General features: G+C 41.7%; 1 protein-coding gene across 1 annotated transcript in view; it reads left to right on the top strand.

Annotated features, from left to right (window-relative positions):
* Positions 1-295: 295 nt before the first annotated feature.
* Positions 296-15533, top strand: part of npc1 (Niemann-Pick disease, type C1) — a 49687-nt gene continuing 34449 nt past the window's right edge. The window contains exons 1-8 of the mRNA XM_073045443.1: positions 296-448; positions 5554-5685; positions 7697-7803; positions 8869-9029; positions 9970-10137; positions 11652-11901; positions 12660-12739; positions 12947-13317. Of these exons, the coding sequence (XP_072901544.1) occupies positions 383-448; positions 5554-5685; positions 7697-7803; positions 8869-9029; positions 9970-10137; positions 11652-11901; positions 12660-12739; positions 12947-13317 (1335 nt within the window). The 5' untranslated portion in view covers positions 296-382. The remainder of the gene's footprint in view (positions 449-5553; positions 5686-7696; positions 7804-8868; positions 9030-9969; positions 10138-11651; positions 11902-12659; positions 12740-12946; positions 13318-15533) is intronic.

The following is a 15533-nucleotide window of genomic DNA, read 5'->3' as shown; positions in this document are numbered from 1 at the left end:
GCTCTTCGGCTTCTTCGTAGCAACTTGGTTATAAAATTTTAGGGGAAACTTTCGGCAAAACAAGAGCTGTTACTAATTTCCAGTGAATGAGTCACACGAGAAGCTCCGAACAATTTACGTCCTTACGATCAAGGTGGATGCCAGATGTGATTGACAGAGGAATACCCCAATACATCCTCTCTCGCTGATGGTGTCACCATTCTACAAGACAGCAAGGACAGCAATGTGGCTCCACTTAGGAAGATGGAGGCGGGCCCCAGCTGAGCCTAACCAATGAGAAGCCTGGGTTAGTTTGAATGACAGTTGTCCGCATCACGGTTATAAAACCGGGCGTGAGGCGGGACCGAACTGATTGTCGTCCAGTCGCGGTTTGGCGCTGATCATGAGGGCTCTGAGTATCACCGGCGCCGCGCTACTACTGGCGGCGCTGCGGCTTCCCAAGGGTTCGGTGAGTGGCGCTGGCGGGCGAGTTAGCCCAGATGTGGAAACCTGGCTGTTCGGGTGGAGTACGGGTTGTGTAGAAGTGGTCCAGCGGTTGTACGGGCTGTGGTTTGTCAGGAGTTGCCTACTGGGGGAGAGCGACAGGGCCGCCACCTTGGGCAGCTGGCAACGGACTGCGACTGTTGAGTGACTCCATGGGGAGCAGAAGGGGTATTTCGGGTTTCATGGGCAGCCGTTATCAGTGAGCATGACGTCAGCCACACCCCTTTAGGCGATCCACGTGACTCGTACGATCGCCTGCTTGGCCCGTGCGCATGCGTAGTCCCAGCCGAAAGTTCATGGGTGTTCTCGTGACCACCGAATGAGTGTTACTCAATGTCGGTCAAAAAGCACGAAGAATGCAGAAGGTTCACTTTTTTTGGGGCGCATGTTTTCATGAATGTATGAATGAAACAAAAAAATCAGCACTGAGCTGAGAATAGGGCTGAGAGCCTGCAATCTGACTACCCTCTAGCTTTTTTTGATAAACAAACGAAATGTTGGAGGAACTCAGCAGGTCCGACTGAATCTATGATGGGAGCAGAGGACGTATTAAGCCGACACCAAGGGTTGACTCTTTATTTCCAACCACAGCTGTTGCCTGACCTGCTCAGTTCCTCCAGTATTTTGCGTGTGTCCCTCAAGGTGTCCAGCATCTGCAGAATCTCTAATATCTTTGTTTTGGATAAGCTTTTTTAAAACATTAAACCAATTTGTGTCATGCACAGCTGTTTGGAATGAGATCATGTGTGAAAACAACCAGTCAGCAAAAAGGATTTCTGTATTCAGCCTGGGATGACTGTCCTGTATTGTGTTGTTCTGATGGTCTCTGTGGGTCACAATATTTTGCAAAATTCGTTTGAAACCCAAGTAGTGTCTGTGGCGAGATATCTGATTAGTCTAATCGTCCAGCACCTACCATAACTGCAGTATTTTTTTCTCACTGGTCTCTTAACTGAGTGTGAATTTTCAAATATTAAAAAGAAATTTGTTTTCTCTGTCCTTCTTGCTGTGCAGTCAACTTTTACAAATTGTGTCCTTGCCAATTTCCTTGATTGTGACTGATATCTTGGGTGGAAATAATTTAATCATACTGCATACTTTTTTCCCCCATCCCAAGATACCTAATCCTGAGGAGTGGTTTTGGTTTGGTGTGTGTTAGGCAGCAGTAATAATATTGTTTATCCATTCTCTATTTCTTGCTATTCTGCATTGTTGTTTGGATGAGAACAATGCTTTTCTAGTGACACTAGTACGCTTTCTTTGGATTACAGCAGACTATCAATTTAGAAACAGTTCCCTTCTGCATCAGATTTCTGAATGGTCCATGAATTCTACCTTGTTATTCCTTTGTACTGTTTATTACACCTTCAGTTTGTAACAATTCTGAGTACTGCTGTCTTAACACGACATATTTCAAGTCGTATATTGGTGACAGTAAATCTAATTTTAATTGTTTTTCTCATTGTCCTAGTGTCTTAAGGAACTTTTACATATTGTGTATTTTATTTACCAGTTATTACCTGTCCCCTGTCATACCCCTCATATAAATTCCAAATCTATGCACTTCAGGCTCTTGTACTTTCAGATTCCTTGGTTTAGTTTAAAAGTCAAAACTTAACCTAGTAACACAGTGAGCAAGATCAAACACCACAGTTTCTTGCAGGGGTCATTGTACAAGTAAAATGCTGGATTAAAAACTCTGGTCATGTGACATCTTTTGACTGGGGCTGCCTGACTGAAGTTTTGAAACTGGGGCTCTGTAGTTTTGGACCTGAAATGTTAATTGACTGAATTTTATCAAATGATGTAAAATTCAGTCAATCTCACTGTTTCCTAGAGACAACTTAGAGCAAAGTTACTGATCCTTTGCTGTTAAACGGGCCATTGGAAACCTAGCACTTTGCCTCAATGTGCAGTTATAGGTGTCTAACTTGTGCATATCAGGAATTATCCTCTGGGTACGTATTTCATTTGCCCAGAAAGAAGTTCCTCATGTATCACCCCTGATTTTCTCTTTTTGTAGTGTCCAATATTTAGTATTTGGGATTATGTGCAGCTTCCATTAATGTTCTTGGACAATGCAACTCTTTTTCTACAGTCGACATAGCCAGTGCTTTATAACTATAGTGCTGATGTCATCTCATTGACAGTAATAACTTGCCTTTTTGCCTTTGACTTATTCAATGACCTCTTCAGGAAACCATGGCTGTTGAAATTTAATCTTGTTGCTGATATTCAGGGTCAGGTGAATGCTTACAGTTGGTCAAATGATTCCCTACTTGGAAAATGGTGGTTTGAGTGTTTAAGTGGGTTGACCAAGATGCCCTATCAAGCTTGTCACTTTTTCCAGCATATAGTCCATACCTTTCTAAACCTTTTCAATCCACATACCTGTCCCACTGTCATTGTAGCCAGCTCCATGGACATTAGCCTCCTTGGCATCAAGGACATCTCCAAAAGGTGATGCCTCAAAGGCAGCATCCATCATTAAGAGCCCACATCACCCAGCTGTGCTTTCTTCTCATTGCTACCATCAAAGAACTGGCACAGGAGCCTGAAGACGCACAACATTTTAGTAACAGCTTCTTATTGCAATTTATAGATTTTTAACAAGTACTGCAATGTACTGTTGCTGTAAAACAACAAATTTTACAACATATGCCAGTGATATTAAACCTGATTCCACATATAGTTGCAAGAAAGTTTGTGAACCCTTTGCAGTTACCTAGTTTTCAGCATTAATTACTCATAAAACGTGGTCTGATCTTCATCCAACTCACAATAATAGAGAAACACAATCTGTCTCAACTAATAAAGCACAAACAATTGTACTACTACTCATCAATGCCAAGTGTGCCATTTAAATAAATCAGTCTAGGTTTTTAAAAAAGTATGGGAACCTCTGTGGGTAATGCCTTTTACAAAAGGGATTTGGAGTTGGGTGTTCCGGTCAATGAGATGAGATTGGATCCGTGGTTTGTTTAGGTGCTTTGCCCTATTTTTTAAAAAATGAGTAAAGTCAGGTTATTGACAAAACCTGCTTAAGGATGATCTGTTTAAGTGTACCATACCTTGATCAAATCAACTTTCAGAGGACCTCAGAAGAATTGTAGAGATGCATCAAGCTGGAAAGGGCTACAAAAGCATTTCTAAAGACCTGAGTGTTCATCAGTCCAAAGTAAGAGAAATTGTCTACAAATGGAAGAAATTCAGTACTGTTGCTACTCTCTCTAGGAGTGGGCACCCTACAAAGGTCACACGAAGAGTGCAATGTGCATTGCTGAAGGAGGTGAAAAAGAACCCAAAGGTAACACCTGTAGAAATCTCTAGAACTTGCTAAAGTCTCTGTGTGTTCACTGTAAGAAAACCACTGAACAAAAACACTGTTCATGGAAGGACAGCATGGAAGAAATAACTGCTCTCCAAAACAACATTGCTTAAATGTCTCAAGTTTGTAAAAGGCCACCTGGATGTTCCACAACTCTTCTGGGGCAATGCTCTGTGGACAGATGAGACAAAAGTTGAACTTTTTGGCAGAAATGCGCATTGCTATGTTTGGAGGGAAAAGGTCATAGCACACCAACACCAAAACCTTATCCCAACTGTGAAGCATGGTGAAGGGACACAAGGTTTGGGGCTGCTTTGCTGTCTCTGGACCTGGATAGTTTGCAATCTTTGAAGGAACAATGAATTCAAACTTGTATCAAGACGTTTTACAGGAGAGTATCATTGTAGTGGTCCATTACCTGAAACTTAATAGAAGACAAGACAATGATCTGAAACACGAGTAAGACAACAACAGAATGGTTTAAAAAGAAGAGAGTTTGTGTTTTGGAATGACCAAGTCAGAGGCTAGACCTTAACCCAATTGAGGTATTAGACAATAGACAATAGGTGCAGAAGTAGACCATTCAGCCCTTCGAGCCTGCACCGCCATTTTGAGATCATGGCTGATCAACTACTATCAATACCCGGTTCCTGCCTTGTCCCCATATCCCTTGATTCCCCATCCATAAGATACCTATCCAGCTCCTACTTGAAAGCATCCAGAGAATTGGCCTCCACTACCTTCCGAGGCAGTGCATTCCAGACCCCCACAACTCTCTGGGAGAAGAAGTTTTTCCTTAACTCTGTCCTAAATGATCTACCCCTTATTCTCAAACCATGCCCTCTGGTACATGGTCTTGTGGCATGACATGAAGAGGGCTGTTCTTGCAAGGTATCCCAGAAATGTTGATGAACTGAAACAGTTTTGTAAGGAGGAATGGTGTAAAATTCCTCCTTGCCATTATGCAAGTCTGATCAGCAGCTACAAGAAACGTGTGGATGTTTTTGCTGCTAAAGGAAGTTCTACCAGTTATTAAATACAAGGGTTCATATATCTTTTCACGCCTGGACTGTGAATGATTAAACAGTGTTCAATAAAGATATGAAAGTACAATTGTTTGTGTTATTAGTTTAGGCAGATTGTATTTATCTATTGTGAGTTGGGATGAAGAGCAGACCACATTTTATGAGTAATTAATGCAGAAAACCAGGTAATTGCAAGTTGTTCAAAGTTTCTTGCAACTGTACGTAGTTGTCATACTTGTACTTGTGCAAAGCAGTTCTGTTATTGTCAGTGCTCTAAATTAAGACACTGAACCAGACAGATGTGGATATATGACAATATACAGTGACTACAATGAAATTGTGTCTGATTCTTTCAGTACTGTTTCAATGATACCCTGTATTAGATTGTTAAATGTTTTCCCTGGCCCATATACTTGAGAGAATAGAATGGACTGTTTTGCCAGAAGACAGCCCACCACTTTGCTTGTCAGTTCCTGTCAATTTCACTATCTGTCCAGATTCCCTTTTAACTGCATCTGAAACCTTCCATGTGGTCAGGTCCTCAAGAGAAACTGATGCTTGTCAGCCTGGGCACACTGAAGGAAGTGAGAACTGAGGAATTTGTGGTTCTGTCAGGGCAGTTGAATATTTAAAAACAGAGAACTGCACCTCAACTGGGCTTTTTAAAAATTGATAATCACAAGTATTTAACTATTTGCCATTATAACTTTCCCTCAGGTATTGGCGCAAAATGCAACATGTGTTTGGTACGGAGAATGTGGGACAGATAAAGCAACACATAAGAGGTACAACTGCAAATATGATGGCCCTCCAAAACCACTGCCAGAAGAGGGATATGAAATAGTTCAAGTAAGTGCTTGGCCTGTTGTTCAACCTTAGCATGGCAACTATAAACCTGCTCTGGAGGCTCTAGATCAAACACTAAATGTGTAGATGTTTTTAATAATTTAGCTAAAAGGAATATCTCTTAATATTTAAATTTTACTGAAAACATTTTGTAGAAAATCAGCTTGTCTGGCAGATTAACTTTTTCCTGGGTGTTGCTCTGCCCATTTATGTTAGACTCTCCTATCATATGACATATCCAGAATGATGAAATTGCTATCATATTTTAATTAACATTGTGCACTTTTGAACATTGTTGATTTAATCACCTACATGGCTCATGGTCTGGCAATTTTGTGACTTTAAAGTTCTTAGCTGTTCATTTTGCTTCCCAATTTCATTTGAATCCTTGGACTCTTTCATTAATCTATCTTTAGATGCTGTTTGAAATTTCCTTTCTGGCCATCAAACCTATACCAGCTCACAGCAATCCCATTAATCCTCCATTTATTTTCCCGGTAACTTATTCTCCCCACATGCCCACGCTCCCTGCTTGCCCCCAAATTCTGAATTGCCTAAATACGAAGGGCATTTTACGGTACTGAATTAACCTATCTACTCAAGGAAGGAAAAGAATGCTTGGGGGAAAGCTAGTCACAGGGAGACTGTGCAAGCTCCACACAGACAACATTGAAAGATGAGATTGAATCCAGGTTCACAGGAGTTGAGACTGCAATTCTGCCAGCTCTGCTACTGCTGCCTAAAGACTCGTATAACATTCCTGATGTGTTATGAGACCCCTCTACATTTCAATAGTCTTTGGAGACGTGTGTCATGTGGGAGTCTTTAAAGACCAGCTAGTTTTAACCTATTGGGGGGGGGGGGGGTGCGTGCAAATAAGGATGACAATTTTTGGGAATCTTGAATATCAAGAGATATTGTGAATTAAAGTAAAGAAGCATAACATTTGGGAAACTGAAATAGGGACATTGACCAACGTAAAGGAATTTGGAAAGAACTTGAAATAAGGAGCTTGGGCTAAAAGTGCCATTAAATATCCTTGGCAAATAGTTGCTTATTACTAAGCCAATTCCCTCCACAGTGGCATAGGCTATTGACAGTAGCTTGCCAGTGTGCTTTGTCCTGGGCCAGTCTTTTAAGTTGTCCCCAGGTGTAGCTATCCTTGGTATATTCTTCCCCTCCTCCTCTCCTAGGGATGAGGTCTTTAGAGCTTCTGTTGGTGTTTCTATAGCTCTAGCTTTTTCTGGGATGGAGTTGCTGGCTCCATGCCTAATCATCATTTGTGGGACTATCCACGGCGGAGTTTTGGCAAAGTGTTAATATGAGTACCAAGGAATTCTGTATGTTCACATTAATCCAGGGTGGGTCCACTTAAGGACAATGGAGAGAGTTTCTGTATGGTATAGAGCCAAAGCAGAGTGGTTAGCACAGTGCTTTACAATACAGGTGACCCAGGTTCAATACCCACCGCTGCCTGTGAGGAGTTTGTACGTTCTCCCTATGACTGTGTGGGTTTCCCCCAGGTGCTCAGTTTCCTCCCACAGTCCTATCAGTTGGTAGGTTAATTGGTCGTTGTAAATTGTCCTGTGATTAGGATAGGGTTGTCGGGTTGCTGGGCAGCGTGACTTGAAGGGCTGAAAGGGCCTAGTCCACATTCTAGCCCAATAAATTTTAAAAAGTGGATGAAGTAATTAATGAGTACTTTGCATTGGTATTCACCAAAGAGAAGGACATTAATGGTGCCATCAGGGAATGGTATATTCATGTTTTGGAGCATATCAGTATTGAGGAGGTGATGGGTCTCAAAATATTAAAGTGGATAATGATGTGATGGACTCTTTTGTAGGATGACAATTATTCTGATCCAAGTATTGTTTTGTAAAATTGGATTCTAGCAGTTTTGAATCTTCAGTATTTGCATATGCAATTTTCTTTTACTTGAAAGCTAAAACCAGTTCTTTAACTTGTCTGTATGGAGTATATAGATACCTGAATGTACTTTTATGTCTTGCAGGAATTGTGTCCAAATTATTTCTATGGGAATGTTAGCCTGTGCTGTAATATTCAACAACTGCACACCCTTAAAAATAATATGCAGCTGCCCCTTCAGTTCTTGTCCAGGTACCCTTGTTTTTTTCTGTAATTCAGACAAATTTCATTTCTGTAACAGCCTCTGGAATTCCTAGTGAGTCTTCTCTCTGCACTAGTTTGTGGTATCTCTGAATATCTGAGCATTGTATTCACCTTTAGAAAGGATTTACCAAGACCATTTCTTGTGAGTAAAGCTTGAGAGAGCTAGGGCTTTTCTCTTGGAGTGAAGGATAAAGATGGACAAGATGAAAAGTAGGCATTCATAGACTTCCTTCAAAGCTGAAATAACTAATACGAGGGGCATAATTTTAATTTGCTTGGAGGGAAGTATAGTGTGGGAAGGGGGGGATGATATCAAAGATGGGGTTTTAGAATGGTGGTGCATGGAATGTGCTGCCAGGGGTGTTGGTAGAGGCAGATACATTAGGAACGTTTAAAAGACTTTTAGATGGGCATGTCGATGAAACAAAAATGGAGGGCTGTGTGGGAGGGAAGGGTTGGATTAATCTTGGGGTAGGTCAGTAGGTTGGTGCAACGTTGTGAGCCAAAGGGCCTGTACTGTGCTGTGTTGTGTAGCCCATGTCCAGAACTTTGCATCTGTACTTCAGAATGGAAGTATAGTTCTTGGTCAAAGGATTGAACAGCACAAGTTACAGAAACTAGATTTTTCACTGTCTGTATATGGAAGGTTGAAATGCTTTAAGTATTTAGTTTGATGTGATAGTCCAGAAGGTGAAACCTTTGTCAAGCCAGCCTATTCAAAGGTGCTTTATGGAATTGTACCTTCACAGGGTCAGGAAATCTGGAGCTCTATTTTTTTATGGATTAATATTTGGAGATGGAGTCAGTAATCCAAAGCCAGGCAGTTTGTTAGGAGGTGTATGAAAGTGGTTTAGAATGCATTTGGGTTGATTTGCCACCATCAAACTGGAAGGGTATAGCTTCCTTTTCCAATATCTAATGACCAATTGCTCACCAGAGTTTGCATTGCTGTACAGATTGTACCAGGCTGGACTGAATGTATTTGGGAAGGAAATCTGGCACTTGGAGCACTTGTTTCAGGATATTTAACAGTCCTTATCATTTATGTTGCAGGTGTCCCGCTTGTTTTCACAACTTCATGACCTTTTATTGTGAACTAACTTGCAGTCCTGTTCAGAGTCTGTTTCTCAATGCCACTAAGTTTGAGCAATATATTAAGAATCAAACTAGCATCACAGAGGTGCAATACTACATTGGATCAAGCTTTGCAAATGGTGAGAAGTTTTTGATGCAATGCTTGTCACTTGTCAAATGCTGGACAGAAACATGACATGAATTCATTATGGATGATTGAAAAATGGAAGGCTTTGTGGGAGGGAAAGGTTAGATTGATCTTGGAGTAGGTTAAGAGATCAGCACAGCATTGTGGCCAAAGGGCCTGTGCTGTGCTGTACTATTCGATGTTCTATCATGGTTAAAAACTCAAGCCCCTTGATCTTCAGGTTGATATCAGTAATCTCCTTTTGCTAACAAGTAGGTCCAAAACGTAACTCCACATTTATCCAACATGTCTCTTCACTCTTGTGGGATCTCCATTTTTTGGGGGGGGGGAAATGTCAGTAGTATGCACGGCTGTGTGCTCATTGCCTCAGCTAGCCAGGGGAGTTTAACTTGAATTGTTGAGATTGTGTTAAATATTGCCTAACTGCAGACTAAGGTTCATTATGCTTATCTACACACGAACCTGTTATTGGGGTGGGTGAGAAATAGCATGTAGTACCCTGCTACTCTGGGGTGGTTATTGCCCTGTTCGTAGAGGTTTGTGTCATTGATAAGACAAGCCAACACCATTGTGAGGTATCAAGTACAAATACTTTGATCTGTTTTCTATGTTTGAACACGTTCTTGGGTTACAAGGTCTGTTTGCAAGCTTTACATTAACAATAATATTGGGTCTGGACTTTCTGGTCTTTGTCTAGTCAGATCATTGCAGTTCGGGGATTTTGCATTTGATTTCTTGGGTAGAAATGTTATCCAAAACATGTTCATTCCATTTTCTTATTGTTTACTCTGAGTTTAAAGCCAGAATCAAATCTATTTCTTAGTGAAAAGAATTTAAATCTGTCTTGAAGACAGTTAATAACTTGCCAATTCAAAATTTTACATTGAGACGAGCCAGTATTAATCACTATGCTGATGTTTGCCTTCATCCAGCCATGTACAATGCCTGCAAAGATGTTCAGTCTCCTTCAAGTAATGAAAAAGCTCTGGGACTGCTTTGTGGAAAAGATGCAAAGGACTGCAACGCAACCAACTGGATTCAGTACATGTGTAGTACAAGCAACGCTCAGACCCCCTTCAATATTATTCCCATTTTTGGTGGTAAGCTTCATTTATTCTCTCATTTTGCATTATGTACATTTGCACAGTGACTTCACCATTGCGTGTGGGGATGGTGTTTTTCCTAGTGGAGCACAATACATGTGTGAAAAATGCTTTTACAGAAAGCATTACTGAGTGGCTCAAAAATTGTTAGCTTTGATGCAAAGTTAACCGATTAATATGGTCCATTTAATGTAATGTGAGTTAGGCAGCATCTGTAGGGAGTTGCATTTCAGGTCAGCTATTAAATTCCATTGTCTTGAAGCAGTAACTGTTTCTAACTCTCAGATGCTTCCTGACTTGCTGAATATTTCCTTCACCTTTTCTATTAAAGAATTTGTTGCTAAACCTCATACTTAAACCCACTAATGACCTTGAGGTTTAGCTGCTATTTTATGCTATATAGTATTGATAATGAGACAATGTGATAGTGTAGCATTTAGCGTAATCCCATCAACCAGGGTTCAATTCCACCACTGTCTAAAAGGAGTTTGTATGTTCTCCCTGTGACTTTGTGGGCTTCCTTCAGGTGCTCAGGTTTCCTCCCACATTCCAAAGATGTGGAACATAAAACACAAACAATACAGCACAGGAACAGGCCCTTCAGCCTACAGTGTTGGGCTGAGCCAGCTAATAAGTAAATACCGTCCCCTCTGAACTAACCCCTTCTCTTTCAATGCATGCCCTCCAGGTGTTAAACATGAGACCTACAGGTTAATTAGTCATATGGGTGTAATTGGGCAATGTGGACTCATTGGACCGAAGGGCCTGTTACTGTGCTTTATCTCTAACAAACATATCATCATCGTCATTGTGTGCCATGTCATATGACTTTGTAGATCATGGTCTTCCATCTTTCTTTAATCTGAGAAGTTCTAATAAGTTCTTCAAAACTTGCTTGTCCATCCCTTGATGTTGACAGTGACTTTTTCTTCCATCAGTTTTTCCCATTACTGCAAGATGTTCGAGCTTCTCTTTCCTCAGTATGTGTCCCAGAAGTTCCTACTGCTGTTTCCTGATTGATCATATCAGCTCTTTTTATTCTGGCTTTTCGCAACACTTCCTTATTTGTTTTTGTCCTTCCACGATATTTTCACCATTCTTTTCAGAAAACACATTTCTGCAGCTACGAGTTTTCCGTCATTTTGCTTTGATATTGTCCAACATTCGCTTCCGTCTATTAGTGTAGAATGAATGTAATACTGAGTTTCATAGCCATTGAAAGTATTATTTAGTACCTTACTCGAAAGTGCATTTGGCAATCAAAATCCTTCTAATACATCTAATAATAAGCTTAACCTTTATTTTCCAAGTAAACTGAAGATCAGAATTCTTATTTAATCATTATCCCAATGGTGATGTACTAGATAACTTGGAAGAGGAGTATAGTACAGGAGGTGCTGGTACTTGAATCCAGCATTGTTGTAAAGCCCCTTTCCCAATGAACTAATGTGGTTTTGGAAGGAAGTGGAATGCAAGCCGTTACTTTATGATATTGGTGTTGCCTTTGTTAGATGATCCTGTTGGAAGAATGATCCCAATGAACAATGAAACCAGGGGCTGCAATGAGAGTCTGGATGATGGTTCTCCACCGTGTAGCTGTCAAGATTGCTTGCTGGTTTGTGGCCCAAAGCCAGTGCCACCGCCACTACCTGAGCCGTGGACCATTTTCGGTCTGGATGCCATGGCTGTCATAATGTGGATTGTCTATCTGGTCTTCCTGCTCTCCTTTGTGGGAGGCATCATTTGGATGTGGATTTGCAGGTAATGAAGTTGGAAAGTATGTCTACTTGTGACAGTTTCTATGTAGACGTGGAGGCCAATGGACCAGAGTATGCTATCTGAAAATACATGGTAAACTTTTATTGTGTAACTGATCCTAAGATCTGCCTTCAACCCTGACCTTGATTGCTGTCTGTATAGATTGCATAAACTTTCTGAGACCATGTAGGTTCCCCCAAATGTTCTGGTTCCCTCCCACATCCCCCAAGTCTTGCTGGTTGGTTAATTGATTGCAATAAATTTCTCTTACATTGGGGATCTCAGTGGGAAGTATTGGGTAATATTGCAGAGAAATGGTGCAAGTCAATGAGCTGAATGACAGTCTCTTGTGGAAAAAATATTGAATTGGCTCTGATCATTGAGGACTGATGGCAGGACAGATATTGGAACCTTTTCATGACAACAGTCCTGGTGTTCCTTATCTGGTTGCCTACTGCATTTAACTTGTTTGGAACTAACACGAGCCCTTTGACACATTCTGCTCTCATTCAGCTTCCACCTCATTGGGTGTTGTAGATCGTAGCAATCCAAACATTGCTGTAAATCATTTAGACACTATTCTTCCTCAATTTTGAATCAATCTGCAGGCATTGAAAATTAAATTGAGCATTGAGGCACTGGGGCATACAGATTGTGTAAACATACACAGGACCTGAGGCTGAGAGCTGGTTGTAAAGAACCATGGGGCATCTCTTTATAATGTCTGTTTGGTTGTTCTGAATCTCCTCTTTCTGCTACAGGAAACAACATATTGTTTCTGAATATGCACCAATTATTGATACCAGTGCAAATCATTCAGTGAACGACCAGTATGATCTAGGTAGGTTTTTCATGGTTTTGTCTTGGCAACTTGAATTAACTGAATTCTGTGAAATGGAATCTGGCTCAAGTTAACTTTGCATAATCATTTACTTTTGTGAATTGCTTTTAGTGGGGTATGCATTTGCAAACTTGTGTGTAGGTGACTGCAATGTATATTAATCCCCTTCCCAATGTGATAATGTGTCTTCTGTACTGTCCCCCCCAGATAAGAAGTCCTGTTGTGAACAGCTTGCTGCAAAATCAGAAGCTCTCCTGCGTGACATATTCTCACGGTGGGGGTCCTTCTGTGTGAGAAACCCTGCTCCAGTGATCATCCTGACCATCATTGCTGTAGGAATCTGTTCTTCAGGCTTGGTTTTCATGAAGATCACCACTGATCCAGTTGAACTCTGGTCTGCTCCTTCCAGCCAAGCTCGCAAAGAAAAATATTACTTTGACACTCACTTTGGACCTTTCTTTCGCACCGAACAGCTGATTATTACAGCACCAAACAGCACTTGGACTACATTCTCCCCTTACCCATCAGGGTCAGATGTACCTTTTGGTCCACCTTTGAGGAAGGATATATTACACCAGGTTTGTATTGTAGGGGAAATCTGTTGGCATGGTGTCAGAGTGAAGGGCTGCAGGGACGATCTGTTTGGTGATAAGGGATACATTTTGGATAAGGCTGAGGATTGGGAAAGGGAAGGGAACTTCAGTAAATTTCCACTAGGCAGTGGAAAGCCTTCAGTGTTGCAAGATTTGGCATGAAGACTCAATTGCAGGAAAGGCAGGGTTGCCCAGTGCAAGGTGTTGATTGTTTGTAGGGTGGGGGGGTGGTTGCTGGTAAGAGAGCCAAAGGCCTGAACTTGTCTTGATGACGATAATCTCTGGGGATGTCTGACAGGCAGTGTAACAGATGCTGAATAATTTCCTCAGTGCTCTTCACCCACCAGTTAGAAACATAGAAAAACTACAGCACAATATAGGCCCTTTGGCCCACAATGCTGTGCCAAACAGGTCCTTACTTTAGAAATTACCTAGATTTACCCATAGCCCTCTATTTTTCTAAGCTCAGTGTACCTATCCAGGGGTCTCTTAAAAGACCCTATTGTATCCACTTCCACCACCATTATCGGCAGCCATTCCACACACTCACCACTCTCTGCGTAAAAGAAACTTACCCGGACACCTCCTCTGTACCTACTGCCAAGCACCTTAAAACTATGCCCTCTCGTGCTAGCCATTTCAGCCCAGGGAAAAAGCCTTTGTCTATCCACACGATCAATGCCTCTCATCATCTTGTACACATCTATCAGGTCACTTCTCGTCCTCCGTCACTCCAAGGAGAAAAGGCTGAATTCACTCAACCGATTGGGCATGCTCCCCAATCCAGGCAACATCCTTGTAAATCTCCTCTGCACCCTTTCTATGGTTTCCACATCCTTCCTGTAGTGAGGCGACCAGAACTGAACACTCCAAGTGGGGTCTGACCAGGGTCCTTGTATAGCTGCAACATTACCCCTCAGCTCCTAAACTCAATCCCATGGTTGATGAAGAGGCCAGTGCACCGTATGCTTTCTTAACCACAGAGTCAAACTGCGCAGCAGCTTTGAGTGTCAAGTGCTGCACTGAGTAGTCTCGCACTGGTCTGACAGTTGTGAATTTGGTGGAAGTTGCTGAGGCTAGGATCTACAGATATGTTTACTCTAAACATTAAACATCTGAGCCAACTGTTTGTAAGTTGATTTGAAGTGCATTGTCTAAAGGCAGTGGAAGTATCAATCCCTTTGGAAAGTGAATGAGTTGAAGATCTAAAGAGGAGAAACTCCTTGAAAATGGTAAAGCCCTGGCATTAGCCAAACAGCTACTCATTGAAAGCTTGTCATTTAATGGTCCATTTGCCCCACTGGGTTAATTATTAATCTGCATGTGCTTAGACTTGCACTGTATATAGCATTAATTATATACTATTTTGGTTGCCACACTGAAGAATGGGAATAAGCTGGGGGGTGTGGTGAAACGATTCAATCATGTTGGGACTGGAAGCCTTGAGTTACAGGGACTAGATGGGTTGGGACTGTTTTCCTGGAGCAAAGGAGGCTTAGGGGTGACCTTAAAATCAGGGGCACATAAAGTGAAGGGTCAGACTTTTTCAGATTGAGATTCAGATTCAGTTTATTGTCATTTAGAAACCACAAATGCAATGCAGTTTTTAAAAAAAATGAGACAACGTTCCCCCAGAATGATATCACAAAAGCATATGACAAAACAGACTACACTAGAAAATCCACATGATGTTTGGCAATCCCCAATCCAGAGTCCAGAGAGGCTGATGTGTATTAATATCGCGCTACCGTCTTAGCGCGTTCCCTGGAAAGGAGCTCCAAATCCACCAGACAAAAACAAGACCAAAAACTAAGGCTACAAGGCCTGCACAAAACCACATAATTACAACATGTAGTTACAACAGTGTAAACAATAGCATAATTGATTTTAAAAAAACAGACTATGGGCACAGTAAAAATAGTCCAACATGTTAAAGGACTGTAAGTTCAAAAGAAATCACCACAGTTTCCACAAGTCCCCAGGGTCCCGACAGACTCGCCATCCCACGCCGGCAGCAGAAGGGAATACCCCCGCTATGGACTTCCAAGGTGCTGCCCAACTCAGCCTCGCAGATGCAGCACACAATGGAAGCTCCGTCGAAACCAGCCTTGCAGACGCTGCACACACCGAAAGCGACCTGAGTCCGTCGAACCACCGAGCCGATGACCATCCCCTCCGACACAGCTTCTCCGAGCTCCATC

This window comes from Hemitrygon akajei, chromosome 1 (genome assembly GCF_048418815.1).
Source record: "Hemitrygon akajei chromosome 1, sHemAka1.3, whole genome shotgun sequence".
Classification (NCBI taxonomy): Eukaryota; Metazoa; Chordata; class Chondrichthyes; order Myliobatiformes; family Dasyatidae; genus Hemitrygon; species Hemitrygon akajei.
The sequence above is the reverse complement of the archived record's forward strand: the minus strand, read 5'-3'. Positions and strand labels throughout refer to the sequence as shown.